The 26,817-nt window shown below is 42.2% G+C and overlaps 2 protein-coding genes across 4 annotated transcripts in view; one reads left to right on the forward strand and one right to left on the reverse strand.

The window, feature by feature from the left end:
* The window catches only part of PDCD11 (programmed cell death 11), a 47,192-nt gene extending 24,378 nt beyond the window's left edge, over nt 1–22,814 (reverse strand). Inside the window, exons 1-12 of one of the 2 annotated variants that reach the window (XM_060241720.1) lie at nt 22,707–22,814; nt 14,359–14,473; nt 13,475–13,606; nt 11,853–12,020; nt 10,521–10,682; nt 9,683–9,806; nt 8,165–8,346; nt 7,038–7,145; nt 5,872–6,078; nt 4,760–4,884; nt 2,073–2,133; nt 1,558–1,704 (exon numbers count right to left, since the gene is read on the reverse strand). In XM_060241720.1, coding sequence (XP_060097703.1) covers nt 1,558–1,704; nt 2,073–2,133; nt 4,760–4,884; nt 5,872–6,078; nt 7,038–7,145; nt 8,165–8,346; nt 9,683–9,806; nt 10,521–10,682; nt 11,853–12,020; nt 13,475–13,606; nt 14,359–14,473; nt 22,707–22,723 — 1,548 coding nt within the window. In that variant the 5' untranslated portion in view covers nt 22,724–22,814. Of the gene's footprint in view, nt 1–1,557; nt 1,705–2,072; nt 2,134–4,759; nt 4,885–5,871; nt 6,079–7,037; nt 7,146–8,164; nt 8,347–9,682; nt 9,807–10,520; nt 10,683–11,852; nt 12,021–13,474; nt 13,607–14,358; nt 14,474–22,700 lie in introns of both variants that reach the window. The other variant, XM_060241721.1, reaches the window with a different exon arrangement.
* Nucleotides 22,815–22,956: 142 nt separating this feature from the next.
* On the forward strand, nt 22,957–26,756 carry ATP5MK (ATP synthase membrane subunit k). 2 transcript variants are annotated; one of them, XM_060241724.1, is made up of 4 exons: nt 22,957–23,094; nt 24,774–24,871; nt 24,953–25,050; nt 26,585–26,756. In XM_060241724.1, exons 2-3 carry the CDS (start codon nt 24,785–24,787, stop codon nt 25,043–25,045), a joined length of 180 nt encoding a protein of 59 aa, XP_060097707.1. In that variant the 5' UTR covers nt 22,957–23,094; nt 24,774–24,784; the 3' UTR covers nt 25,046–25,050; nt 26,585–26,756. The 2 variants fall into 2 exon arrangements, with proteins under 2 accessions (XP_060097707.1, XP_060097706.1); XM_060241723.1 differs by lacking the exon at nt 22,957–23,094 and adding an exon at nt 23,807–23,852.
* The last annotated feature ends 61 nt before the right edge of the window (nt 26,757–26,817 follow it).

The following is a 26,817-nucleotide window of genomic DNA, read 5'->3' on the forward strand; positions in this document are numbered from 1 at the left end:
CCCCTGTCTTCCTGACTTGGTATTTCAAGGAGGTCTCCCATCCAAGTAATAACCAGAGCTGACCCTCCTTAGCTTCTGAGATCTGATAAGATCGGGAGAATATTCAGAGAGGTGGCTGAATAGAGCTCGCCCCTGTCCTCCTGACGATATTTCAAGGAGGTCTCCCATCCATAGTGTGACTTGAACCAGAGTTTTGCACATTCAGCCCAACATTTTAGCCATAACACTGTGTTAATTCTCATTAACTCACCTCACTAACTCACAGCATCACAAGTGTGTAACAGTTAAAAGTACTTGACTAAGATTTGGGAGACCCAGGTGTGAGGAACCAGTCAGGGTCAGCTTGGGAGGGCGATCACTATGAAATTTTTCCTGTCACCTCCACCCAGTACCTCAGGCACACCAAAGAAAACTGTCAGAAAAATAACTAGGCACCGAACGTTTTTAAATTCAAAACCAAAAGATATTTATTGGATCACAAAAAGTCAAGGCAGGGAGTAAAATAATATTAATTAGATTATAAACAAATCAGTTGACAGGCAGAAGGTTAACTAATTAGACAATCTAAACGCCAGAGATTGACAGGCTGAGATAGTTTAAAAATATAAAACACTGGCAGGCTTAATACAATCTTTAAGAATCTTAAACAGGCAGGCAGTGCTTACTTGGCACTAGGAACACTATGCAGAGACAGAATTATCCCCTAAGCTTGGGCTTCTTAAATCATAAAAATAATAAATGGTCACACACTCTTTGCCATACATACTGAGGACTTCTGACTTGTGCCAGATAACTATTCCCTCACAGACTCATTCACTAGCATACAGGACTCACACTTTTTGAATGCTATTACCAGCCCCTCAATCCTGTTTGTCCCACCTACCTAGAGTCCTAGTCTGACTTTTGGGATTCCTTCCTAGCCACAAGAATCCAGTCTTTCTTTCAGTGTGTTTGAGTGTTTTAAATTGGACCAGGAGTCTGCCTTGATGTGCTGACAGATCCCCTTAAAGTTTTTCCTTATAGAAGGTGCCTGGTGTTGGCCCCTTCTTCCCAATAACTCCACAGGCTGTTCTCAGCTCCTTCCCAGTTGCTCTCACAACTGAACAGCTTCAGTACCAAGACTGAACTCCAACACTCAGACTGAATTCTACTCTGAGGTGGTTTTTCCCCCATGCAAGCCTCTTTGCAATTCGATACATTCTCGTAACCATGGCTGCAGCCCAGCCAATTGTTGCAAGCTGGTCCCAGCTACCAGGATAACTGCCTGAGTTCATTACGCCAGGTTCAAATCCTCACTCTGCCATGGGAGCTTGCTGGGTGGTCCTTGGGCCAGTCACACAATTTCAGCCTAACCTCCCTCATAAGTTTGTTGGGAGGATAAAAGGTAGGGGAGGGAAACTATGTAAGCAACTTTGGGTCTCCAATGGGGAGAAAGGTATAAATGCATAAATAACGAAGGCACTTTTTTGTACCACCTTAGCACCCTGAACAACCCTCAGTGGAAAAGACCTTAAAACAATCCAAGTTTCAAGTGGACACTTATAGGAAAGCTCTTACCCGAGATTTGACAGTGCTCCTCACACTATATTTCTTTTCTGGTTGTTTCAGAACCACATCAGCTAGATGCAGGTGAGGAACCAGTCCCTTGATGTGACCAGCCACTTTTACTTGCATGCCAAAGTCCTTCAGAGCAAGCACAGTGCCCTAAAATCAGAAAGAAAGTTTTTTAAAATGTGGTGGTCCTGAAAAAATGAGTTGGTACAACACTTATGTTTGAAGTAATATACAGGGTTAAACAAAAATATAAAGCATGTTAATTGAGAAGAAACTACATGGGTCCCTGCACAGAAGTTGTTGCTGCCATAATGAAAAACAGCATGGATGTACTGACATTACAGAGCAGAACTGGGCTTAAAGCATAATCCAATACACAAATGCACAGCGCTTCAAAAATATGTTAAAATAATCAGATAAATAATTAAGTGTTCAGTATGATCACTGCAGCACCATGAGCAATCCAAGGAGCAAAAGACCTCAGAAGTTGGAGTGGACTACTCATTGGGGAGACCTACCTCCACGATCTGTCCAGGATGAATATCATGGTATCTCAAGAATGGAGCATCAATTATACGTCTAAACACCAGAAATAAAACAATCAAAGAAAGAGAAAGAGATTGGTTTATGATAGCTGGAAAAAAGCACAACATAACTTAACATGGAAACTATCACAGGAATCATTTTCCCTTTAGGGTACATCAGCCTTTTTACAGCACAATTTAGAGGCAATTTCAAGCATGCTTACTTGGACATAAGCTCCAGTGAGTTCAAATGACTTACCTCTCAGTAATCATGTTTAAGGATTTGGTTGTTCAGCACACCATTTGTCAGATAACCCTTAGTCCATTCATCCTCCCAACAACTCGCAGCTTTCTAACCTAACTAACATTTTAAATTATGCAAGGTTCCAATGCCACCATTGTTAAAAAGAAAACTTCTCAAAATAGTTTCCAACCAAAACATATTTTGTTAATACAATTCCCATCATGGTTTCCCGAAATTGAACATTTGCTATGACAAGCCTGGAACACAGCTTTCAGCTAGAATGCCTGTTGAGTATCTCTGTGAAAAACTCTTATTTTGTAATCTTGTCTTATCTAGAAACAAAGATCCCAAAAATCTCCTCAGTCAGGGCCTTAGACTACTACAACATATGGTACATTGCTGTCTGTCTGTCATCCAGTGTTTCTTGGTCATTCATAGCAAACTTCAGCTTGCTATACTGTTTATTTTGTGAGCTGGAAAAAAAATTCTTCAAATGCAATATGCTGGACACTTTTCATTTCATGGTTTTAATATAAAATACATAGTTTTTAATGTTTAAAAAAAGATATGGTACAATAAAGTTGCTATAAGCTAAGATATTGGATTTATAAAAAAGATACTGGATTTATATCCCTCCCTATACTCTAAATCTCAGGGTCTCACAGTGGTCACAATCTCCTTTACCTCCTCCCCCCCCCAAAACAGAGACCCTGTGAGGTAGGTGGGGCTGAGAGGGTTCTCACAGCAGCTGCCTTTTCAAGGACAACTCCTATGAGAGCTACGGCTGATCCAAGGCCATTCCAGCAGCTGCAAGTGGAGGAGTGGGGAATCAAACCCAGTTCTCCCAGATAAGAGTCCGCACACTTAACCACTACACCGAACTGGCTCTCAGGAGACCAACACAACCTGAATGTGAGAGCAACCTAAACTAATGACAGTGTGGGGTAATGGTTAATGTATTGGACTAGGATCTCTGGGAACCAGGAGCAAATCTCCTTCCTGCCATGACAGCTATCTGGGCGAACTTGGCCAGTTAGTCCCTTTCAGCCTAGTCTACCTCACAGCACTGCTATTGTGCCAATAAAATCAAGGAGTCAAGAACAATGTTATAAGCGGCTTTGGATCTCCATTGGGGAGGACAGTGGGATATAAACAAATACATAGAAACCAATTTTAGACACATATACTTCAAAGCAACTGCTACTATTTTCAACTGGACTTATGCTCAGGTACAAGTTGTTGTATGATTGCAGCATTAGTTATTTGCCCGCCCATGCTGCTAGCACTCTTTCTTTACTGGGCAATTCCGGAAGTTATTGAATTAAGAGTCCTCTGAAAGGGACTACCTCTCAAACAACTATTAACTGTGCAAAATTCTTCGCAGCTGCTTACAGAATACCCCAGGGATCCACAGAAACAAGTTGATTTGTTTTATTTCAGGGTGAATTAGAATTTTTATCTAGTTTTATATTATTTCTCTTGACTGTTTTATTCTGATCTATGATCATAATAAATAGATAGATAGAATTAACCTCAACAATACTTTTGTAGCTGCATAAATGCTGATAGTGCCTAAGAGACTGAGCTGTGATTGGGGAGGAGAGGGTCCCCCATTCAAAGCTCACCTCGGCCACAAACTCAGTAGATAGCCTTAGGAAGCCACATTCTTTAAGCCTCAATTTTTTTAGCTTGCAATTATGGCGATAATAATACTGGTCTACCTGTTGCCAGATTACTGCAATAGTAAGTATTAAGAGCCCCGTGACACAGAGTGTTAAAGCTGCAGTACTGCAGTCCTAAACTCTGCTCACGACCTGAATTCAATCCCAGCAGAAGGCAATGGCAAACCATCCCGTAAAAAAGTCTGCCGTGAAAACTTTGTGAAAGCAACATCACCCCAGAGTCGGAAATAACTGGTGCTTGCACAGGGGACCTTTCCTTTCCTAAGTACTATTATTAGCTAAAGCAGCAACACTTAAAAGTATTTTGCAAGACACTTCTGACACTTCTTACAAATGAAATGGTTAGACACATATAGAACTGATAACTATCTGTTTCACAGATTAGCATGAAACATACACTTAAGTCTTTTGGAACTATGACTATTTTCTATTAAGCAATGGGATACATGAAGCTGCCATTAGATCAGGCCCCTGGTCCATCTATCTCAGTATTCTGTAATTCTGGCAATGGCTCTCCATAATCTCAGGCAAAGAGTGGTGTTTCACAACATGTGCTGCCTCAGACCTATTAATCTAGGAGATACTAGGGAGTCTGTACCTGGGAATTTCTGCATGCAAACATTCATATTATCACTGAACTAGAGTCCCTTCCTAAGGAATTTTAAGAAATGGGCATATGTTCAAAACATGAGTATATAAAATTAGTTAACACTCCAATTTACACAAACTACACTGAGATGAGACCAGAAACTTACTGTTTGAGGGACAACAATAACATATCATCGATAGAGCTGTAGTCAATAATTCGGCACTTATGCTTGCTTCCAGGCTTAAAGGATTCACGTTTGAAAGACTTGGAAGTATTTGAAAGATGTTTTAACTAAAAACATAAATGATTACAATTACATTCCACATCATTTTTAAATATTATCATCATTCCTCTATACTACATTAGAGATGGGGAAAGTATTCTAAGTCTATTTCATTTTATTATGCAACAGTACTTCTGTTTTGCAAGCCTTCTTTAACTAATGTCAGGGAAGCTCCCTGAATACAGTTAAAGCACAAGCAAAGTCAGTTTATACACTGTTTATAAGCCTTCATTGTCGTCAGTCAATGTAAAGGCTTGGGCTGGGTCCTTGCCCATCACACAAGCAGGGCACTGTCCAGGGAGAGGGCTTTAGATAAAGTATATAAAAGGACTCTTTCTATACATTAGTCCATTCCAGACACAGAGCTCCACAGAGCTTTGTCAGTGTTTGGGGCTGCATAACCCCCTTCCTTTTATGGCTCCAAAGCTCTTCTGGGGACTTCTGCACTGCTCTATGTGGCAATCAGTATCCAACAACTCAAATGGGAAACAAGATAAATACTTGATTTCTGAGTTGATTGCTTAGACATTCAGCAAAAGATTCTCTTCATTAAACATGCAAATGTTGAAATGAAAATCAAAACTTGTAAATATTTGGCTCAGATTTGCAGAAAGCAAAGCAATCTCCAAAGTCCTGTTGGAGACTAGTTTCTTCTTCCCTAGCATAAATTATAATGTGACAACATGCTTTAAGAGACCCACTTTCATTGTTGCTCTATAACCCCAGTGTGATCACACTGCAAAGGAATCCAGACAAGCTCTTAACTAGTTTCAGACTCAATGTTGTTCTGGATTCTCTGCAACCCAGCATGGTAAAAAGCAATTAATAAAACTCCACAGGGGGTGGAGGAAAAATCTACAAAGTTTTGGAGCATAAGCATATTTTCCCTGGTGCTTAAAAACTTGCAAACTGGTCACAGGGTGAGCTTTCCCACAAGATTTCCAAATGTTGGGTGCTACCACTAAAACATGGCACAATTGGTTCCGGCTACTTACATTTGCAAAAGCAAGAGTGCCATCATCCAATATGAAGACAGCACCAGCATTTTTATGAAAGCTTCTCACTCTTGCGTGTGCCACTAGTGCACCAATCCGATCACTAGAGAGATGACCAAGCTGAGTGCCAGGCTGAAGGAAAACTGGGCGCAAAGAAAGGCGTATTGCTTTGGAGGTGGGGTTAACAGAGAGAATGCAGGCTTTCACCTGAAAGGAGGAGAACAAATAGAGAATTTTTTTTTAATTTTCCATAGGTTGCATCAATACATAATGTACCAGACTGATAATGTAACTTTTAAGAAAGCTCCAATTTAGCTGTCTGAAGGCAAGGAGCAGTTTATGAATGTGTCCATGTTTATCCTATTCCACACCATCTCTTCTCCCCAAAATTCCATAATCATCTGGAAACCTGAATCACAACAGCAAACTTATGAAACACAAAAGGAAATACATAAGCATAATTACATAATATATTCTAATTGTGGAATTGTGTTTAAACAAAAACAAAACCATGCTGCATAATATGCACAGTCATGTAGTGCTCTATATATACAAACCTGAACAGGCACAGCTGTAGCTATAAGAAATCTGAACCATCCAAACGGCTACTTTAAAGGTGCCCAGGGGCTTAGGCATGCTCAGGTTGGGATTTAACCTCCAGACTCTTGCATCACATCACAAACTGCTTTTGAAGCTCTGATCATCTTCAGGAGAATGATTGCAAGCAGTATGGAGGCTGCCCTTACAGAAACATAAGTGCAAAGCCCACGGGAAAGCAACATAATCCCAGATATTACAAATAACTTCATAAAAAAAAGCAGCAGCTCTCAAGAGTGCTGAAAATAAAGATGCGTAACTATGGTTTTTACTATAGGACAGTGTGACTCAAATGAGATTTTTTTAAAAAAAACAGGAAATTTTTTCAATTGATTTGTTGAACTTTAGAAATCATCAAATGTTATGAGACTGACTCCAAAACATCAAATCTTACTACTTCTAAAAAGCCAAGCACCAACTTTTTAAAACTTCCCCAATGCTGGCTGCCATATTCATGGTTCTGATTAAGTGCCTCTATCTTGATAATGGAAACATCTTCATAATTTTTTTCACTTAATAGTTTGGGTCTCACAGTATCACTTTATGCAAGACCAGTTTAAGACACTTACTATATGGCCTGGAGAGTAGTTTCTTGATTTTGTGGAACCCAGGTGCATGAAGTCCACAATTCCAGTAAAGGAAGACAGAAAACTAAGAGAAATTCCCAAAGGAGTCACCTAAGAAGAACAAAACAAACAAAACTCCTACTATTGGATTAAAAATTAAAAAATAGAGCTGATTCCCTGATCTGGATGAGGTTATAAGACAAAGAAGCTACTTCATAAGCTTTACAGACCTTTATATCTCAGATGTTCACAGGCAAAGATCTGGCTGCAGTTGCAACAAAACTTATGCTTTTAATGCATGTCTGTAGTTAAGCTAGACAGACTCAGGGGAGATTTTGGCTATAAGAAGGGGCAGGACCATGACGGGGCTATAAATGCATCCCCATACTGAAATTAACAGATGCTGTGCAAAAGCATGGTAATGCTCACCTCCCCTTCCTTCTAATAAAAATTGCACACAAGGCTTGTTGGACAAGAATGTTCCATCTTAATTAACAGAAGAAGGAGGGTGCCATTTGGATTCTCTGTCCCAAGCACCAATACAGCTTAGGACCAACCCTGCTAACTGGATAGTTTGCTGGCTGTTCTGTTGTGGGAGTTCTTGCTTTCTCCACTGCTATTAGAAAAAAGCAGAATAAAGTTATGTTGAAGATGTACTTAACTTGTATCTCATTCTCCTCCAAATATCTCAGTGAAGTGATGCATTAGGAGACAAAAGGATTCCCTTTCATGCAGAGCAGTCAGCAAACCATGTGAGAAAAACCACAGTTGCTATCAAGTAGACCAGTCTTCTCTATTTCCCAAATTCAATAGGCAATACACAGAATATATTTGTGCTTTTGCCCCTAGAGAAGTAATTATACAATGTATGAGCATGTGTGAATCAGCCCTCACTTTTGATTCAATATACGTAGAATTGTTCAGTATGTGCCTCCTTGTCTCATGGGGGTAAAAGAAAGATTTACAAAAGGTATGCTATGACTTCCATATTATCTAGTACAGCATAGAATTTGCAGTTAGAGATCATCAAGCAGACCTTTAAAAACCATTCAGGTCTTTGTATATTAAAGCAAAAAAAAATTAAAAGGTTGTCTTTGTCCTAGTCCTTTATCTCAGTAACGCAGGTTTACCTCCTGAATCTGGGCTTTCACCACCAGCCCAGGTAGCAAACTGTAGAGTGTCCAATTTTGCACTTCTGTTGCAATGGCAGCAGCAACTTCCAACTGGCTGATGGAAATTCGGATTATCCTCCCATTGTTCTTGACTTCATCAATAAGGCAGTTTAAGTATTGTCCTATCTTCAGTTCAGCTCCTAAAAACCCACCATATACAACCATTATTTCTCATAATCAGAGCTTAGCCACCACTCTTCTGATGTTATGATCAAATTGAGGTTTTTTGAAAAAAATTCCTTGTTTCCACATTTGAGACAGACTTTTAGAATGAGCTGCTTCACTTGTACAGCTCATCTAAACAGATCTTGCAGCAACAACAAAAGTTCCTAAAGGGAAAATACTGAACAATGGAACTGGTCAAATTAAAAAATGATCCATGCTGGAATTTTTTAAAATCCCCAACATCAGGTAAACTGTTTGGTTTCTAGTCATTTCTGCATCTAGTGCTCTGTATCTATAACTTCTTAACAATGCAGTCCTACAGCTGGTCTGTAAACTGCTTTGGATGGCCACCAAGCCCCACACCTAAATACCATGGAGGTGCACCAGTGTAATGTCCTGTGGATGCTGTCAGCATAAACTTGATGCAACTGTGCAAGCACAGAAGTCTGAGGTGAGTAGCAGCAGGGTATACCAAGGAGGAACGGGGCTTAGAATACTAAGCCGTCCCTAGTGTCAACAACAATGCCCCAGCAAGAACACAGGTGCAAATAGAAGTACTGCCTCTGAACTTACTGGAAGTGAAAAGCAAAGTTTTCCTCATCTGCCTCCAGCAACTCCTACACAGCCATGGTGCAGCTTACAATAACAATTCTGTCTGTAAACAATTGCAGCTCTTTTAAGTGCTATGTAAACTGCAGCCATGAATACCTTCTGTGAATATTCTCTTCTAAGATCCACTGATGCTATCCTAGTGTCTGATGCCTCCTGGTCTTGCCTGAAAGGGGCTGTAGCCTTTTAGGGAGATTTCCTCTGTCAAGTAAGCTGCAGAGGTGTCCAGATGGTATGGTTGGTGGCCATGATTTCCCTCCCTGTGCATCAACCTGCCAAAGGTGTATGTTTGCAGGAAGGATTCAAACCTCCATCTACAGAACACCAAGGTATGTTGTTGTGTCTTGGAACATCACAGTCCAAGGTAGTATGTGGACTATGCTTGTTCCTTGTTATACTGGGGGAGGAGCAGGGTATCATTAGGATGGCATGTAAGCATAATCCTGAATAGGTTGGCAGCTTCCTTATATATGACTGACATGGGGTTTTTGTCAGCACGCTGTCATGTAACTGGTAGGTATGTGAGTGGTCTCATTATAGACTGAAGTGCTGTTGCAAAGGTCTGATTTTCTTGATACCTTGGTCTTTTGAGAATTTCTTCTCTGATGATAAAGCAGAGGGTACTGAGTAACTATGTAACTGAACTGCACACTACCCATTTCTAGCCAATCACACAACACACCAATTTAAACATAGTTATACCTTTTCCTTTTGACTGGAAATAACTCTGGGCTTTCTCTCGTGGGAGAAATGCTTTTGCTGCATGGACTCCTATGTCAATAAGGTAGCCATGATCTTCCACACTAGAGATGCATCCAGAGAGCAGCTGTTGGGAGAAGTAACACAGCTTAAAAGAAATTGTACTGCTTATCCATTCCCCACCCTGTAACACATGGATTTTTTTCTAAAAAGATCCTTTGCTCCTAGGAATTAACACAGTTTCCTCAAGCAACCCAGCAAACAAAGAGGAATTCCTCAAACCTGGAGCAAGGAGGAATAAATATTTTCCATGCAGTAGCTAGAAAAATTGAGGCTTGTCTGAGATCAAACAGGAACAGAAGGAACATGTTAAATGATAGTGCAGTGCTCTATTCTATGCATGGAAATGTTTTATTATATATTTTATTTTTTTAATATTCTATGTTTATTAATGTTTTTTAACTGTTGTTAGCCGCCCTGAGACAGTCAGGGGAGGACGGGATATAAATCTGATAAATTAATAAATATTCACTCTGCCCTCCCTTTGTCCACAATCAGTTACAGAAATAGCAGAGATCAACTATATAAATTTCAGTTTCTCTCCCCAAATTGATTCATAAGTATTAAGGCTCCTCTGCCATAGAAAGATACCTAGCAGAGCAGAATTCTGACAGATGCAGCTGCTCCACCACTAGAGTATTACTACAACAAGATAATTTGCACTGGTGAAATTCTACTTCCTGCATACCTGTTGAAGGCACAGGGCCATCTTCCCTACATCACCACCAGAAAACCTAAGGGCCAGTATCTTTCAAACTCAGACAAGTAATAATTGTCATACCATGCCTGTTCTCAGAGCTGCAGTGTTCAAAGCCTTGTTGACATCTTTGGGATCAATCGACAGTTGTATCCCATGATGTCCTTCTGCAACCTTCTCCACACCAATCACAGCACATCTGAGAAGCATTCCTGGTGAGAACAGCTCTGAAAGAGGGCTCAAGTCCTGCAAGAAAGAATTTTATGGGATTAAAGAGTAAAATAATGCATGATAACCCAAATCAATAGTGATAGCCAACTACTGACTGAAAAGTCTACCCATATGAACTGTGCTGCCTGCAGCAGTATAATAATTTGTTCGGATGTGCCAAGAAGAAAACATAGTAGTTTGGGAGACAGCCATTCAGCTGTCCAAAGCTTAATTTCTCTCTACTATAGGAGGCAGACTGAAGGCAACTATCAACCTGATATTTGAATATTATTGGCAATTTCTGCTTCAAACAGAAAATGCAAAAAAGATATGATTCAAGGTCCCCAAGCTGTATGAAAAAGTAGTTTTATTTTCAGAGGAGTAGCCATTTTAGTCTGTTGCCACACAAATAACAAACAGCAAGACTAACAAATGTGTTGCATCAGAAGCTTTCATGAGCGACAACCCACTTCATTAAATCAGGACTGGTTGGGGCAATAAAGGGCCAGAATGGATCCCAGGTGGCAAGAGAGGAGGCATACATTTTTCTCTCATGCTATGGCCACCTCTCTGAGAGACACCAGATAGGGTGTTCTGAGCTTCCTATTCTTGCAGGGGGGGGGAGGTAGGCTGCAGTGAAACTCCACCTCCTGTTCTGAAACCATTATGAAATGGTTAAAAGAAGGGTGGCTACTCCCATCCACAAACACAATGGACAACAGCAGAGATGGTGTGTGCTTCATACCATGCCATGGCTCCTGATCTGGGACCCTTGCAAGGCATGATAGAGGCCTTTCCTCTGCATTCTCCCTCAGAGCCTGCAAGCATAGCAGGGAAAAGGGCAAGGGCAGTTGGGATGGTTCAATAGCTTGAATTGCCCTTGCACCAGATGCACTGAGGCTGTTGTTTATTTTGTTTCCATTGAACTGGCAAGATCTTAATTTCAATGTACATTCAGAACTTTTTGTATTGTGCAAAACAGTAAACATACAATAATAAGCAGTAGTACTAGATTCAGTTATAGTAGCTGATCAAAATCTGTGTTAATATTAAGTGTTCTATACCACTGCTTCAGGGCAGACTATGCAGAGCAAAAGCAAGTAACAGAACATGCAAGAGAATCCCCTGCAGAATTGAAGAAACCTGTTTCTGGAACTCTTGATTGGTACTTGCAGAATTCAATCATAATCATTCACTACCTCTTACCTCTACTGGCTTATCTGTGGCCACCTGCTCACTCAGCATTTTGCTGTAAGCCTCACATATGCGTGTCACCTGGACATTTCCAGAAAGCCCATTTGGTAAGCTGATTGTAAGCTCATACTCATTACACTCTTTCACACAGCCCAAGACCAGTGTTCCATCAGTGAGACACTGTTGAATAAACACACACAAACAATTAGGGACTATGGGAGACAAGCATATTCTAGGTGTTTTACACATTTGACTACAAAATGGATGATCCTGAAGGAGCCTTGAAGTTTATAACCGGACCTAAAATAGCCAAAGCAAAAAATAAAACAGAATTCTTCATCTTCTAGATTATGTTATAATAAATGTTAATTAAATGTTATTTAAAATCTATATGCAGCCTCTTGCCCAAACGGTACGTATGTTTGGACTGGGTTGTCACCAGTATGCAGATGACATCCAGCTATTATCTGTTAATGGACAGCCAGCCAAACACCACCCTAAATATTTTAGCCAAGGGCTTGGAGGCTGTGGTTGGCTGGCTGAAACAGAGCTGACTGAAATTAAGTCTATCAAAGATGGAGGTCCTGTGGCTGAATCAGAGAGACCTGAGACTGGGGTGCCAGCTCCCGACTCTGGACAATGTATTATTAACACCAGTGTCAATGTATTATTAACACCAGTGAATAGTCTAGGTGTGATCCTTGATGCCTCCCTTTCAGTGGAGGCCCAGGTAACAAATGTAGCCAGATTGGCATTTTTTCATCTATACCAGGTCAGGCAACTGATCCTGTCTCACCCTGATTTAGCCACAGTGATCCTCAAAGGGTCACCCCCAGGCAAGACTACTGTAACTCGTTCTATGCAGGGCTCCCCTTGAGGCTGACTTGGAAGTTACAACTGATCCGAACATAATCTAGAGCCCATATACAACTGGTGCTTGGCCAACTGCACTGGCTCTAAGTTGAATACTGGATCAGATTTGAGATCTTGTTTTGACCTTCAAAGCCCTGAGACCAATATATCTTTGGGACTGTCTCGCCTCATATGTCCCCCAAGGAGCATTATGCTCAAATAATAATAATCTCCTGGTGGTTCCTGACCTGAAATATATCCGTCTGGCCTCAACTTAATCTAGGGCCTGAGCTTTAGCCCCAACCTGGTGGAACACCCTTCCAGATGAAATCTAGGCCCTGCAGGACTTAATGCGGTTCCCCAGGGCCTGCAAGACTGAAATGTTCTGCCAGGGGTACAGTAGAGGCAATGATAGCTTCTAGATTGGCCCCCTCCTCGTCTCCAGCCACCAACTCTGTCAGTTGTAATATCCACACAAGATGCACAATCCTTCCCTCGAGAGCTTGCAAATTTTGCCTTATGTGCCATCTGTTTGATTATTAACTGTACTGAAATGGATTTTAATTTGATATTGTATTTATTCTTTTAACCATTATTGTTACCTGCCCTGAGTCCTACTGTGCAGGGGAAGGAGGGCAAAAAATCAAACAAATCAAGAGATAATACATGAACTAGCTCCCAAAACCACTACGGTGTATAATTTACAACTGATCCCTGGGATATAATATGAAATACAGATTCAAAACATTATTCAAAACAAACAGATACAAAATATGCCTAACCTCAGTTGTCAGAAGTTCAAAATCCTTTGCATTGGTTTTTACAACTGCTTTCTTCTCTGTCTTGAGTTTTTTTGGTTTTGCTTGATCCTGCTGGGTTTTCTTTCTTTTCAGAGTTTGCTCTTCATGTTGTGTCTAAGATAGATTTTTTTTTAAAAAAAAACACTTAACATATGCACAAGGATAGACACTTGCCTATGCAACATTCATTATGACTGATTCTGAAACTCAAAACCTCTTGTACATGTGCAGTCTTATCCCCAGATTGAATTTGCACTGATAACACAATTAAGGAAGGCTACTACTAAGGGTTTCTATTAAGAAGGCTACTATTATTTCAGTCACAATCACAGGAATAATTTCTAGTCTACTGCAGAAAAATCTGTCATAGGCCCAGTGAAAATGCCTTGGAAATAAATTCAAAGGGACATAACATTCAAAATGTTTAAGAGTATCAGAAATTGAAACATTCTCAACATAACATGCGTAAAATACCACAAATAATGAAAATGTAAAACTAATGTTATTTTCTGCATGGATATTTGATGAGTGGCTTAAATCTTGAACTCTAACAGGCACACATACCAATTCTAATTTAATAGAAGTTAGTTAAACACTGGGTCACATGCTTTCATAAATTTGCATTATAAACCCTTTGCCCTCCACAAGACAATTCTGCTTCAAGAAATTTTGAGAGTAACTCAATATGATTAGTAAAAGAAAAGGTGAAAAATCATTATATTCATTAAAGTCTTGGGAATCACCAACATGAAATGAAATAAGCAAATAATCTGGGTAAAGGGCTTATAATGCCTTGGATACTGGACCGCTGGGGCGACATACACCGATGATCTGATTAAGTTTCATATATTTATTATTTGCATTACTTTGAATAAGTTATCCTGATCCACTGTTGGCTGTTTTGCTGCTTTTCCTTCTCGTGTTGTCTTCTGTGTGCCCCCTCGAGGGAAGTTCTCTTCTATAGAAGACATGGTTGTCTTTCTGGGAAGAAAGCCACAAAACTGTCTGCATCAACAAACTTCACCTACAAAGGTAAGATCAATATGTACAAACATATGAGCATGTTTAATATGACAGCAAGCATTAAGTATATATTTTTCATTTTCAATAACTACTCATTAGTTAGAATAAATCAACTCTCCCTGATTTGTTGTGGCACTCAAACAGTTCAATTTTATACCAGCAGCCTTGTCAATTCATAACAACATGAACCACGCTAGTGGTTCTAATACATTGTTTTGTCTTTGTCAATATTTTGAGACAAAAAGAAAGGAAAGATGACTTCAAGTAGCTAGAACAAGACATGGGCAGCCCAATCCAGACATATGTAGCGGCTGGCTGCTCGGGCGTGGGCGGATCTATGGCGTCGCTCGTTGGCTTCCAAAGGAGAGATGTTACGCCACGCTTGGAGAAGGAAGAGCAGCCAGATGAGCGAGAGAGAACCTGTCGCCGTGGTGATTCCGCTCAGGCACAAGCCATTGGCCCACTGCCGAGGCAGGGGTGGGGGAGGCGCAGGCATGCGCGGGACCACGGGATTGGCCAGCCCATTGCATGTGACCGGGCGAGGGGGCAGAAAGCCTGCACCTGAGATGCTGTCAATCCCCCCACTCCCTCCCGCTGTCAGAGACTCTGTCAATGGCAGGCAGGCAGGCGGGCAGAGGCATGTGCGGACAAGCAGGAAGTGCCAAGTGCAGGAGTTCGCTGTCCTAGACAGCAGCTGGAATGTGTGTCTGGGAGCGGCCAGACCAAGTCCGAAAGACACCCCCTGGAGACCCCCCCCCCCCGGTGTTGCCCTGCTGCCACCCCCTGCTATGTGCAAGGAACACCTCCCCTGGGGGCCGCAGAACTCAGGAGTGCAAGCCACTGGACATGCATCCACTTTAGCTACCCCCCCCAAGTACCCAGCTCACAACAGCCCTGTGTGGTCGGGTAGGCCATCAGCCCAGGCAGGTTGAGGGGCGGCAACCCCCCTCCCGTCCAGCCCTGCGGGGGGGCAGCTCATAGCCCATTCCTCCCCCCCCCCAAGAACCAAGTCTGCCCACTCTCCCAGGCATTCCCTCGGAGAGGCCACTGACGGGGGGGGGGGGGGAAGTTGCCCCGAGAACGTGCAGCAGATGCCAAGCAGGAGAGACAACAGAAAGCACAGCTCAGACTTTATTTTTTCCGGAACAGAGTACAACAGTCTCCCTGGAGCGTGCTGGGAAGTCTCGCTGTGGCAGAGCTCCATTCCAAGTGGCAGGCAGCAGCAGCTGAGGAGTGGGGAGGGGGGCGGTGGAGCAACACACGCGGAAGCCTCTGTGTTGGAGTCCCACCTGCAAAACAGAGATAGAGATCAAGAGCACCTGCAGGGGCGGCAGCTGGAAGAGCAGGCTGCATTTCAGCTGGGCACTCTCTTAAAGGGACAGTCTCTGACCCATCTCCCCGCATCGGGGCAGCTGCCCCCCCCACACACACACGTGCCCTTCCAGGGGTTGGGAATGCGGCAGAGGGCAGACCAGGGGAAGGGAGCAGGCAGAAGCACAGGCAGCACAGGCTCAGCAAATGCCCCCTGCTGGAGCCCACTGCTGGGTTCAAGTGCCAGAGATGCTCGCACACCGAGCAGTCGAGAGGGGAGGAGGAGGACGGGGGGGGGGGCATGGAACTTACCCAGCCATGGGCGACAGTCCTTACATGCAGAGCCTCCAGGAGCCTGGAACCTGTGGAGACCTGGAAACAAGAGCAGTTAGCCCCAGGGGAGAGACCTCTCTCTCCCCCTCGCAAGTCAAAGTTACTGTCAAAGCAACCGCACAGTGCAAAATCCATCACCAACGTGCCTGCTTGTCCCTCATTCTAAGTCTGTGTGGCCGGGAGCTCGCCAGCAGATTTTCCCGTCACACGAACCTGTCCCTAACAACTGAGTTGTGCGAGGCAGAGTGGAAGTATTTCTAGGAGGGGGGGCTGCAATTGAGCGCCGGGGATGGGGCTCACCAGGTCGAGGCGCGAGGAGATTGGTAAGGCAATCACGCCGCTCCCTAAGGGATTTGCAAGCTTCCGCAGCAGCAGAGGCGACCTTTGTTTTTGGTTTCAACAAGTGCCTATGGGTTTCAATGAGTACCTACGGGACATTTTTTCAGGCGTAACGTAGCGCCTCTCGGGGGGGGGTGTCATGGGCCAAACTGCTCAGGAAGCCGCCAAAGCTTGGCCGTGCCCCCAACTCCACCCCCTCTTCCGCCTGAGCACTGCGCTCTGCCTCACTTCCACCCATGCTCGGGCGCAGCACTCTGGCAGAGCAGCTCTCGGGCGGCCCCCCGCCCACGTAACTTCCCTCCACTGTGGTGGCACCGGTCGTACGTCGGCGCAAACCCTTCCTGCGCCCATGTAGTGGCTCGTCTGCTCCCAAAAGTCTTTCCACCACCACCCCTCCTTCGGATTGTGCTGTAGCTCTCGAGTACTGCATGTCATATATTGAAGACCTCAGCAGAGTTACACCCTTTTGAGTCAAATTACTAAAAATGACTTCTCAGAACTGTACCACATCGTCAAACTACAATGTGTTCAATTATCTGCCATGACAAATGGATATAAAAATAAGTCTACTTTTGTAGCTTACAGATGCACTCAGAGGAAAAGAACGAAGATGAGCAAAAATCAGAAGTGCATCTCATGTTACAGATAGGGCGAAGATAGAACCCTAGGTCTCAAAATGTTAAAAAGTTACTCTTCTACACTGCATATAAACCAGAATTCCATGGCTCAGAAAATTTTGCAAGAACTACACAATACATTGCATTACAACTATTGGCGAACCATCGGCCGGTATCAAACCTTCCCTTTTTGAGAAAGGTTATAGAGTGGGCGGTGGCAATTCAGCTACAGGAATTCCTGGATGACACTTCTGCACTGGATCCATTCCAGTCTGGCTTTCGACCAGGTCACGGGACGGAGATGGTTCTGGTCGCCCTCATAGATGACCTAATGCGACATCGGGATCAGGGCAGCTCAGCGGTGCTGTTATTATTAGATCTGTCAACCGCATTTGATACAGTTGACCGTCAGCTACTGACTAGTCGCTTTGCCGACGTGGGGATTCAGGGGTCCGCCTTACAGTGGTTGGCCTCCTTTCCCCAAGATCGGGGACAAAGGGTGGTGATAGGGGAGGAATCATTCCAAAGGCACCCACTTATATGTGGTGTGCCACAGGGTGCGGTTCTGTCCCCGATGTTATTTAACATCTATATGCGCCCCCCTGCCCAGATTGTCAGGAGGTATGGGCTGGGATGTCACCAATATGCAGATGACACCCAGCTCTATCTATTGATGGGTGGCCAGTGCGGCTGTACTCCGGAAAATCTAGACCTGGCTCTTCAAGCCGTAGCATCTTGGCTCAGGCTGAGTCGGCTGAAGCTGAATCTGACGAAGACGAAGGTTCTCTACCTGAGTTGGGGTGGTCCGGGGAGGAGATCGGTCTGCCGGCTCTTGATGGGGTGTCACTAATACCGACCCTTAAGGTCAAGAGCTTGGGTGTACTCCTTGAGTCCTCTCTTACAATGGAGGCCCAGGTAGCAGCCACTACTAGATCTGCCTTTTTTTCATCTTCGGCGGGTGCGGCAGTTGGCCCCTTTCCTGGAGCATGACGACTTAAGCAGTGGTGATCCATGCTACGGTCACCTCAAGAATAGATCACTGCAATGCTCTCTACATGCTAGTGCAGAACGCTGTGGCACGGCTGTTAATGGGGCTCCCCTGATGGGAGCACATTCAGCCAGTGCTGAAAGAGCTGCGCTGGCTACCTATATTGTTTCAAGTCCGTTTCAAGGTGTTGGTATTGATCTTTAAAGCCCTTTATGGTCAGGGGCCTGTCTATCTGCGGGAATGCCTTTCTCCACATGTTCCCCAGAGAGCACTGCATTCAGGGATAAAAAATCTATTGTCCATCCCTGGACCAAAGGAGGCTAGATTGTGTTCGACACAAGCTAGGGCTTCTCACTGGCAACACCAGAATTGTGGAATGCTCTCCCAGAGGCCATAAGGGCCCTGCGGGATCTTTCCACTTTCCGCAGGGCCTGTAAGACCGAACTGTTCCAACAGGCCTTTGATATCTAGCCAGGAGAGAACTGCCACCCGACATCGTATAGAGTATTAGGTGATCACCGTCAGAAAATAACAACTCGGCTATATTGTAGTGATACAGCACCACAAAATGTTTTTAAAATCTTAAATTGTAATTATGTTTTATTGGTTTTTACTGGTTTTAAATTGTGAATATGAATGTTGTCAGCCGCCCTGAGTCTGCTTGTGGAGAGGGCGAGATAGAAATTTAAAGTAATAAATAATAAATAAATAAACTAGCTTCTTTCACTTGCTGGTTAGAAAATATAAGAGCTAGGCAGAAAATATAAGGAGCTGGCTGCTTCCATATTATTCAGCAACATCTTTATGTAAAATTGTATTCTTGTTTACAGATGAAGTTCTTAGAATGTAGTTAACTGGAAAAGCAGCAGAAATCAGCAAAAGCAGATTTCTCCATCACTGTTAGGAAAGGACTTGTTGATTTCTGCATATGCAGTTATCAATGGCATTGGTCAGAGGTGTCAAACATATGGCTGATGCAGCCGCACTGTAGCTTGTTTTTTTCTCAGCTCCCTCAGTGGCCCTTTGCTTCCTGCTTTTTGCCTCCCTTCTCCCTTGCTCACTCTCTCACACTCACAGCTTACACAGTGGCATTGTGCAGGAGAGATACAAAGACCAACCCCCCCCCACACACACACATAGAGTTTCTGCTCCCTCCTCTGCAGCTGCTCCTCCTCTTTTGGAGAGGAGTGGGGAGGAAAGCGAGCGTTCTTTCTCTACTGTTATACCATCCATTGTCATCCCGTACAATGACTCACCATCTGAACTATTATATTCCGGCTGATAATTATGTTTTAATCTGCAGTGTACCCACTCTGCCGTGTTATACTTTACTGAGCTGTGTTGTTTTAATTGTATACTATTAATTTATTGTTGGATTTTAATTGTTTTTATTATGTTTGTAATCCGCCCTGAGCCCTTATGGAAAAGGGTGGAAAATAAATCTGCCAAATAAATAAAAATAAATAAAGAGAGAAAAGGGAAACAAAGTTGGAGTCCCATGGCTGCTTCAGGACCAACTATGTTTTATACCAGGTATAAGCTTTTGTGTTCAAGCACACTTCTTCAGAGGGAGAAAGGGAGGATGGATTGTTCTAACAAGCACAATTTACATTGAGGAAAGTATTTTGGCTTATTCTGAAAAGTTTATTTTTAAAGATTGTATTTCTCTGTTCCTATCTGGATTTTTTTTTAAAAAAAAGACTCTGATTAGGAATTAAAACACTTTGACTGGTCCTTATATCTTGAAAAGTAGAGTGATTTCAGATGTCAAATGTTAGCACACACTGGTAATGAGACAGGAAAGCTAGGTTTCAATTCAATCCAGGAGGCTGCATTGCCTTAGCTTCATTATCAGTTGCAATTCAGCAGTCTCTCTTTCTAACCTCCCTTTGAAATTCCTTTGTAAGAGCACTGCTATTCTTAGGTCAGCAACTGAATGTTCTGATGAGAGCCAGTTTGGTGCAGTGGTTAAGTGTGTGGACCCTAACCTGAGAGAACTGGGTGTTTCCCCACTCCTTCATATGTACCTGCTGAATGACCTTGGGTCAGTTATATTTCTTGAACAAGCTGCTCTCTCAAGAGTGGTTGTCAAAAGAGCTCTCAGCCCCACCTACCTCACAGGGCATCTGTTGTGGGGAGAGGAAAGGAAAGGAGATTGTAAATCACTCTGAGACTGAGTGAAGTACAGGATAAATCCAACCTCTTTTTCTTCTTCTAATGCCAGACTTCTGTCCATTTATTCTTTGCATCTTCCTGGACTGAATCCTCCCGGATGGAATTGAGACCAGTGCTGGTATCTTCATGCCTACTACTCCTCTGCTTATCACACCTAATCTAATCAAGCCTGCTAATGTAATTTACCTGCTATTGTCATTCAACATCTGAAATAATCTTTATATAGTTTATATCTCTGGTACTTTGTGTTACGTTTTATGGCATGCATGGCCCGGCCCAACAAAGTGACATTTATGTCAGATTGGGCCCTCATAACAAATGAGTTTGACTGCTCTGGCATAGGTGCTCTAATCTTTTTTAAACTATTTTCATGCCATGATTTTCAAATAACTGATACTGCATTGAATAGGTAAAGGAAGGACAAAGCTGAAACCACTCACATTCAAAACTGCACACCAGTCTTGCACATTTTTACTAGGCTGTGTGCCCACACATTATCTGTGTAAAATCCAAAATTAGTAAGATGTTTTTAAAGAAGTTGCCATGAGGCAAGACTTAACTCACCACAGACAACCAGCCAGGTGTCTAGTTTCTATTACAGTAGTCCTAAAGCAGGGGTCCATGGTAGTTCTAAAGCAGGGGTCCTAAACCCCCGGTCCATGAACCAGGACAAGTCCATGGCCTGTTAGCAACCAGGTCATGAGTTGTATAATTATTTCATTATATATTACAATGTAGTAATAAAAATAAGACGACATTGGATTTATATCCTGCCCTCCACTCTGAATCTCAAAGTGGCTCACAACCTCCTTTATCTTCCTCCCCCACAACAGACACCCTGTGAGGTGGATGGGGCTGAGAGAGCTCTCCCCAGAAGCTGCCTTTTCAAGGACAACTCTGCGAGAGCTACGGCTGACCCAAGGCCATTCCAGCAGCTGCAAATGGAGGAGTAGGAAATCAAACCCGGTTCTCCCAGATAACTTAACCACCACACCAAAATAAAGTGCACAATGGTATCATCCCAAAACCATCTCAGCCCCCACCCACCCAGTCCATGGAAAAATTGTCTTCCACAAAACTGGTCCCTGGTGCCAGAAAGGTTGGGGACCGCTGTCCTAAAGAAAGCACAGTAAGTGGAGTACTTTGTTTTAAACAGGAATTTGAGCCTAATTTTCTCACACATTATGTCTAATAATCTAATCATAGTTTTTGTTTGTTTTTTTATTTGGTACTTTTGATGTAACCACAAAATATGCCATGAAAATAGGACCAAAGGCAAACCTAAAGATGCAAAGACCATCAAGGGAATAGGAGAAAAAAATGAACAGCTATAACACGAATGAAAAGGAGGACTACTGATGAATGACCATAGTTTCAAGTGGTGACCACTGAGTGACCAAATCTCTTTGATTTCTTATACACAGAGCAAAGGCAGGCTGTATTTATAACCGCTACCCGCTCTATAATTTTCAGGATTACACATGCTTCTCCTAACTTCACAAGAATCCAAAGAACCACACTCAAGTCTGTCACAGCAAACAAATATACAAACCAGCTGTGTGGCCATTAATGGACTAGCACCCACTATCAAATGCAAAACATGCGTACCCAGATGTATTTTTATACACATACCGTAAGTATTAAAAAGGTCAGCATTTGCAGGGTCAAAAGCAGCAATAGGACACAATATTCCTGTGACTTTTATGAGTAAAAAAAGAGAAGAGCCTATAAACTGGACAGATGCAGGTGGCACATCAGCATCAATCATAGATTTTTGATCATTCTAATGCTGTCTATTCACAACAAACTTATGGTGACCCCTCATGGGGTTTTCAAGGCAAGAAATGAAACAAGAGGTGGTTTGCAACCTCAGGCTTCCTTAGTGATCTCCCCTCCAAGTACTAACCAAAGCAAACCTTGCTTACGGTCTGAGATTTTACGAGATCGGACAAGTCTGAACCATACAGATAAGGGCCACCCCATTTCTAGGTCTTGTTAAACGTTACCCACTCGAAGGCGACTTAAATCTGAGGGTAATAAACAGCATAATCTTCTTTCCCAAATAAACTGTTCAAACTGAGAAAAATAGTAGCCCAAGAGAGCAAAAAGTCGTAGCCGGACTCTATCGGCTGTCCTAGACTTATTACTATGGAGATGAGTCCGTCCCCCCCCCCCCGCCGATACTCAGCAGCATTTTTAAAAAGGGAACCTCCTCCCCAAGTTCTGTATTGTTGCAACCCATCTTGCGTCTCATTTTGCTGCATGCGAACTCATCCTCTAATCACTGTATTAGACACTCTCTCCAAATAAACGCGTACTTCATGTACCCCACTCTTTCCTTTTCTAACGTTTCCTTCCCAGTTCACCCAATAGAGTTCCTCCTCTCATCTTCACCATTTAACCAAGAGAAGTAAAATGCCACACTTACATAGTACAGCCGCACATGTGAGAGAAAGGCTTCGTGACCCGGAAATCAAAATGGCATAAGGTAAAGACCGAGAAAGGTCAACAGGAAGCATACGCGTGAGCCCACGGCAACCATAGTGCTAAGCAGCAACTAGATGTCATAGAGAGGGAGGAACGGATAACGAAGAGCACATCAATTAGCCAATCGTGAGGCAGTCTCCTGAAGCAGTTCCGCCTTATTCGTCAGGGCAAGGGGAAGGTCTGGCTAACGCCATCTTGTGAGTGAAGGGCATTGAATGGTTGTGGTTCTGTAGTAGATTGGTCCGTGAGATTGGGGAATTTTGCTTTGGTGGAAGCGTGAGTAATTTTTGTGTGAAGATACAGTTTCTCCGATGCCTCCTTAGTCTCATGTTAGTAGTATCCTTTCTTGTATGCGTTCTGTGCATTATTTATTGTAATCCTAACAACAAATTTTGCCTACACTTCAGTGAATTCCTGGTCCGTTCCATTTAAGCATTGTGGGTAACTGGTGAGTCTGTGAGGAGGACCAATTTAAATTACAGACTGGAACTCGAGATCAAATCCTAATTTAACCGTAAAGCCCTTTGGGTTATCTTGAACTGATCACCATAGAAACTAAACTATTTCACAGGGTTGCTATAAGGACCAGATGCATGTATGGTGGTATGCATGTAACTCTGACATTTGATTGTGTCACTGAATTATTTTACTGGATGGTTGTGCGTGTGAATTGAAGGTGAAAAGAACAATGTATGCCAGCCTTAGCTCCTTGGAGGAAGAGTTGGATAAAAATGCAATAAGTAATTATGTTACTCCCAGGGCTTTTTTTGTAGAACTGGGGGGTTTTTTGTTTAAAAAAGCCCAGGAGGAACTCATTTGCATATTAGGCCACACACCCCTGACATCACCATTGCTTCACACAGGGCTTTTTGTGGGAAAAGTCAAGGAGAAGCTCATTTGCATATTAGACTACACACACTGCTGCTGAGCCGGCTGGAACTATGTTCCTGCTCAAAAAAGGCCCTAGTTACTCCTGGTTTTCAAACTCTGAAAGATGAGTGCAGGTTTATCCTTTTAAAGGTTTCCAATAGCAAATCAATTTCCAGTTAAGGATTTGCCTGTTTGAACTGAACCTAAGAAGCTTCTAGTAAGTTGCTGTTGCATACCAGAACCTGCTGTCTCCCCTGCATGAGTTTTGAACTTGCTCCTCATTGATATCCGTTCCCTAAGGAATATTGCTGAAGAGCAATGATTGCAGGTGTATTTGAAATCAATTCTCTTATTTTTTTTTGAGGGAAGGAACCAGGAAGCAGCAACATATAGAAGACTGCCATAGCATTAAATACTTTTAATATAATAAATATTAAACTTATTGAGGTAGTTTATAGTTGTTACAGTCTGTTAGGGTAAAAATGTGCACAGCAGAAGTATTTTAGAGAAAGCATAAGTCCTGATTTGAAAAATGACAGCTGCTACATCAAAAAAAGTATTGTATAAGATAATGCTATTGCTTTCCAAGAAAAAATGCAGAATATATGCTCTGAATTTCAGAAATGCATTTTCAGAACTTTGCTATAGTTCATCAGAGTAGAACTTTATTTTTTTTTCTTTTACTGGCGCACTATCTGACAATAATGTTGCTTTATAATGTATTATTCTACTTTTTTGCACATTGACTCCATCAAAATTATAGATGGTGAATTTTGGCCTGAGGTACCAAAAAATTATTACATGCTTTATTCTAGTATCGAATACAGTTCGTTACATCAGTTCTGCAATTAAGTCCATAGAAGTAACTTATTTTTTTATTAGTCCATCTACATATCACTGTGTCTTAATGTACGGAGGTAGATTTTTGGTTTCACAACACTAACTTTTGTTTACATGGAAGCAGGACTTAAAAGAATCATATCTGTTGGTGGTGCTCCTGCATGTAGTGCTAGTTTTAGCTTAATGCTCTAATCCTTGAATACAGATAAATGGAATAAAGTGAGTAGTTGTATCGCAGTTTTCCATTTTGGCTAGAAAATAGTTAAGAGACATATGAACTCTTTATTTTTAAATCCAGGACAAGCAGTGATGGCAGGACATGATTCTGGAGCGCATCCACAATTCACAGGGTTTCAAAAATACTTCAATTCTTACACCTTGATTGGCCGAAGGAATGTAAGTATGCATTCAGATAACCATAAAGCATGCTTCTGAAATGTGTTTTATTTAATTCATAGTATCTTTTTCTGTTTTCAGTGTGTAATAGCCACATATGCAAGCGTTGCAATGCTCATCCTGTACTTCAAACTAAGGCCTAAAAAACAAAAACCAGCTGTGACAGAGAAATAAAATGGGTAAGTACCATATTTTATTACTATCATTATTAGCAGCAAATAATATTACAGTTGCCCTGACATAAATAGATCTAAGCAGAGTTGGCCCGGGTTAGTATTTGGATGGAAGATCCAGGGAATACCAGGGTCACTATATAGAGGCAAGCAATGGCAAACCACTGCTTATTGTCTCTTGCCTTAAAAACCTTATGCTGTTTGTAATTTGCTGACAAAAAAATTGCATCATGTCATTACAGATTATTTTTTTTGTTTCCAAGCCTGTGTTGTTTCTAGTTTGAACATGGAAATGAGAAAAAAAATTCTACTAGTTCTTTTCCTGACAAACTTTCTGATTTTTTAAAATTCTCACAAATATGTACTCTTTGTAAGCAAATGTTACATGTAAATGTGTGGCATTGGAACTGGGGTGTGAACTAGTGGAGAGTAACTAAGAGAGATCTTGGGGTCATGGTAGATAACTCAGCGAAAATGTTGAGACAGTGTGTGACGGCAACAAACAAGGCCAATGCTATGCTGGGAATTATTAGGAAGGGAATTGAAAACAAATCAGCCAGTATCATAATGCCCCTGTATAAATCGATGGTGCAGCCTCATTTGGAGTACTGTGTACAATTCTGGTCACCACACCTCAAAAAAGATATTATAGCATTGGAAAAGGTGCAGAAAAGGGCAACTAGAATGTTTAAAGGTTTGAACACTTTCCTTGTGAAGAAAGGTTAAAACACTTGGAGTGTTTTAGCTTGGAGAAATGTTGATAGAGGGGTGATATGATAGAGGGTGCTCGCTTCGGCAACACATATACCAAAAAAATTGGAATGCTATTGATGGAGGTTTACAAAATTATGCATGGGATAGAGAAGGTAGAGAAAAGTATTTTTCTCTCTTTCTCACAATACGAGAACTCGTGGACACTCAATGAAATTGCTGAGCAGTCAGGCTAGAACAGATAAAAGGAAGTACTTCTTCACCCAGTGTGATTAACACATGGAATTAACTGCCACAGAAGGTGGTGGCAGCTACAAACATGGACAGCTTCAATAGGAGGTTGGATAAACATATGGAGCAGAAGTTCATCAGTGGCTGTTAGCCACAGGTTATTGATGGAACTCTCTGGACAGTGATGCTCTGTATTCTTGGTGCCTGGGGCGGTGGGGGGGGGAGACAGTGGGAGAGCTTCTAGTGTCCTGGCCCCACTGATGGACCTCCTGATGGCACCAGGTCTGTTTTTTTGGTCATTGTGTGACATGAGTGTTGGACTGGATGGGCCATTGGCCTGATCCAACATGGTTTCTCTTATGTTCTTATGTACAGAACCACACTAGTAAAATATCCTAGAGTTGAAGTCACTTAAACATTTTTATTTTGTAGTTTATCCTTCTACAATGTGCAGCTGTGTAAACATACGTCCTGCAATTCCTTACTGAGACATTACTGAGGAATTTTCACAGGAAAAACATGATAGTTGCTTTCAATACTTTTTGTCTGATGTTTCTAAATTAGATTCTGCCTAACAGTCCATTTTCTTTTTTATCAGGTTGTTAATGTGCTGGTAGTGAACTTCCAATGTGGTATTGATGCAGCCAGAAAAAAACTGATGTACAGTTCAAATAAATCATGACCAGTGATGGAATTTGTCTTCTGTACATATTGCCAGTAGTGAAGTGATTCTACATAAACAATAAACACGTCTAAAATGTTCCAATTTATTTAAAGTGCCTGTTGCATTTATCTTGAAAATAGGTGTTAGAGCATAGGCAAGCATAATCC

This window comes from Heteronotia binoei, chromosome 6, assembly GCF_032191835.1.
Source record: "Heteronotia binoei isolate CCM8104 ecotype False Entrance Well chromosome 6, APGP_CSIRO_Hbin_v1, whole genome shotgun sequence".
NCBI lineage: Eukaryota > Metazoa > Chordata > Lepidosauria > Squamata > Gekkonidae > Heteronotia > Heteronotia binoei.

Bases quoted from the DNA above. Each gene is read 5' to 3' on its own strand.
- ATP5MK (XM_060241724.1), top strand. From the start codon at position 24,785: ATGGCAGGACATGATTCTGGAGCGCATCCACAATTCACAGGGTTTCAA. The intron at 24,872-24,952 runs GTAAGTATGCAT...TTCTGTTTTCAG, and splicing joins CCTTGATTGGCCGAAGGAAT to TGTGTAATAGCCACATATGC.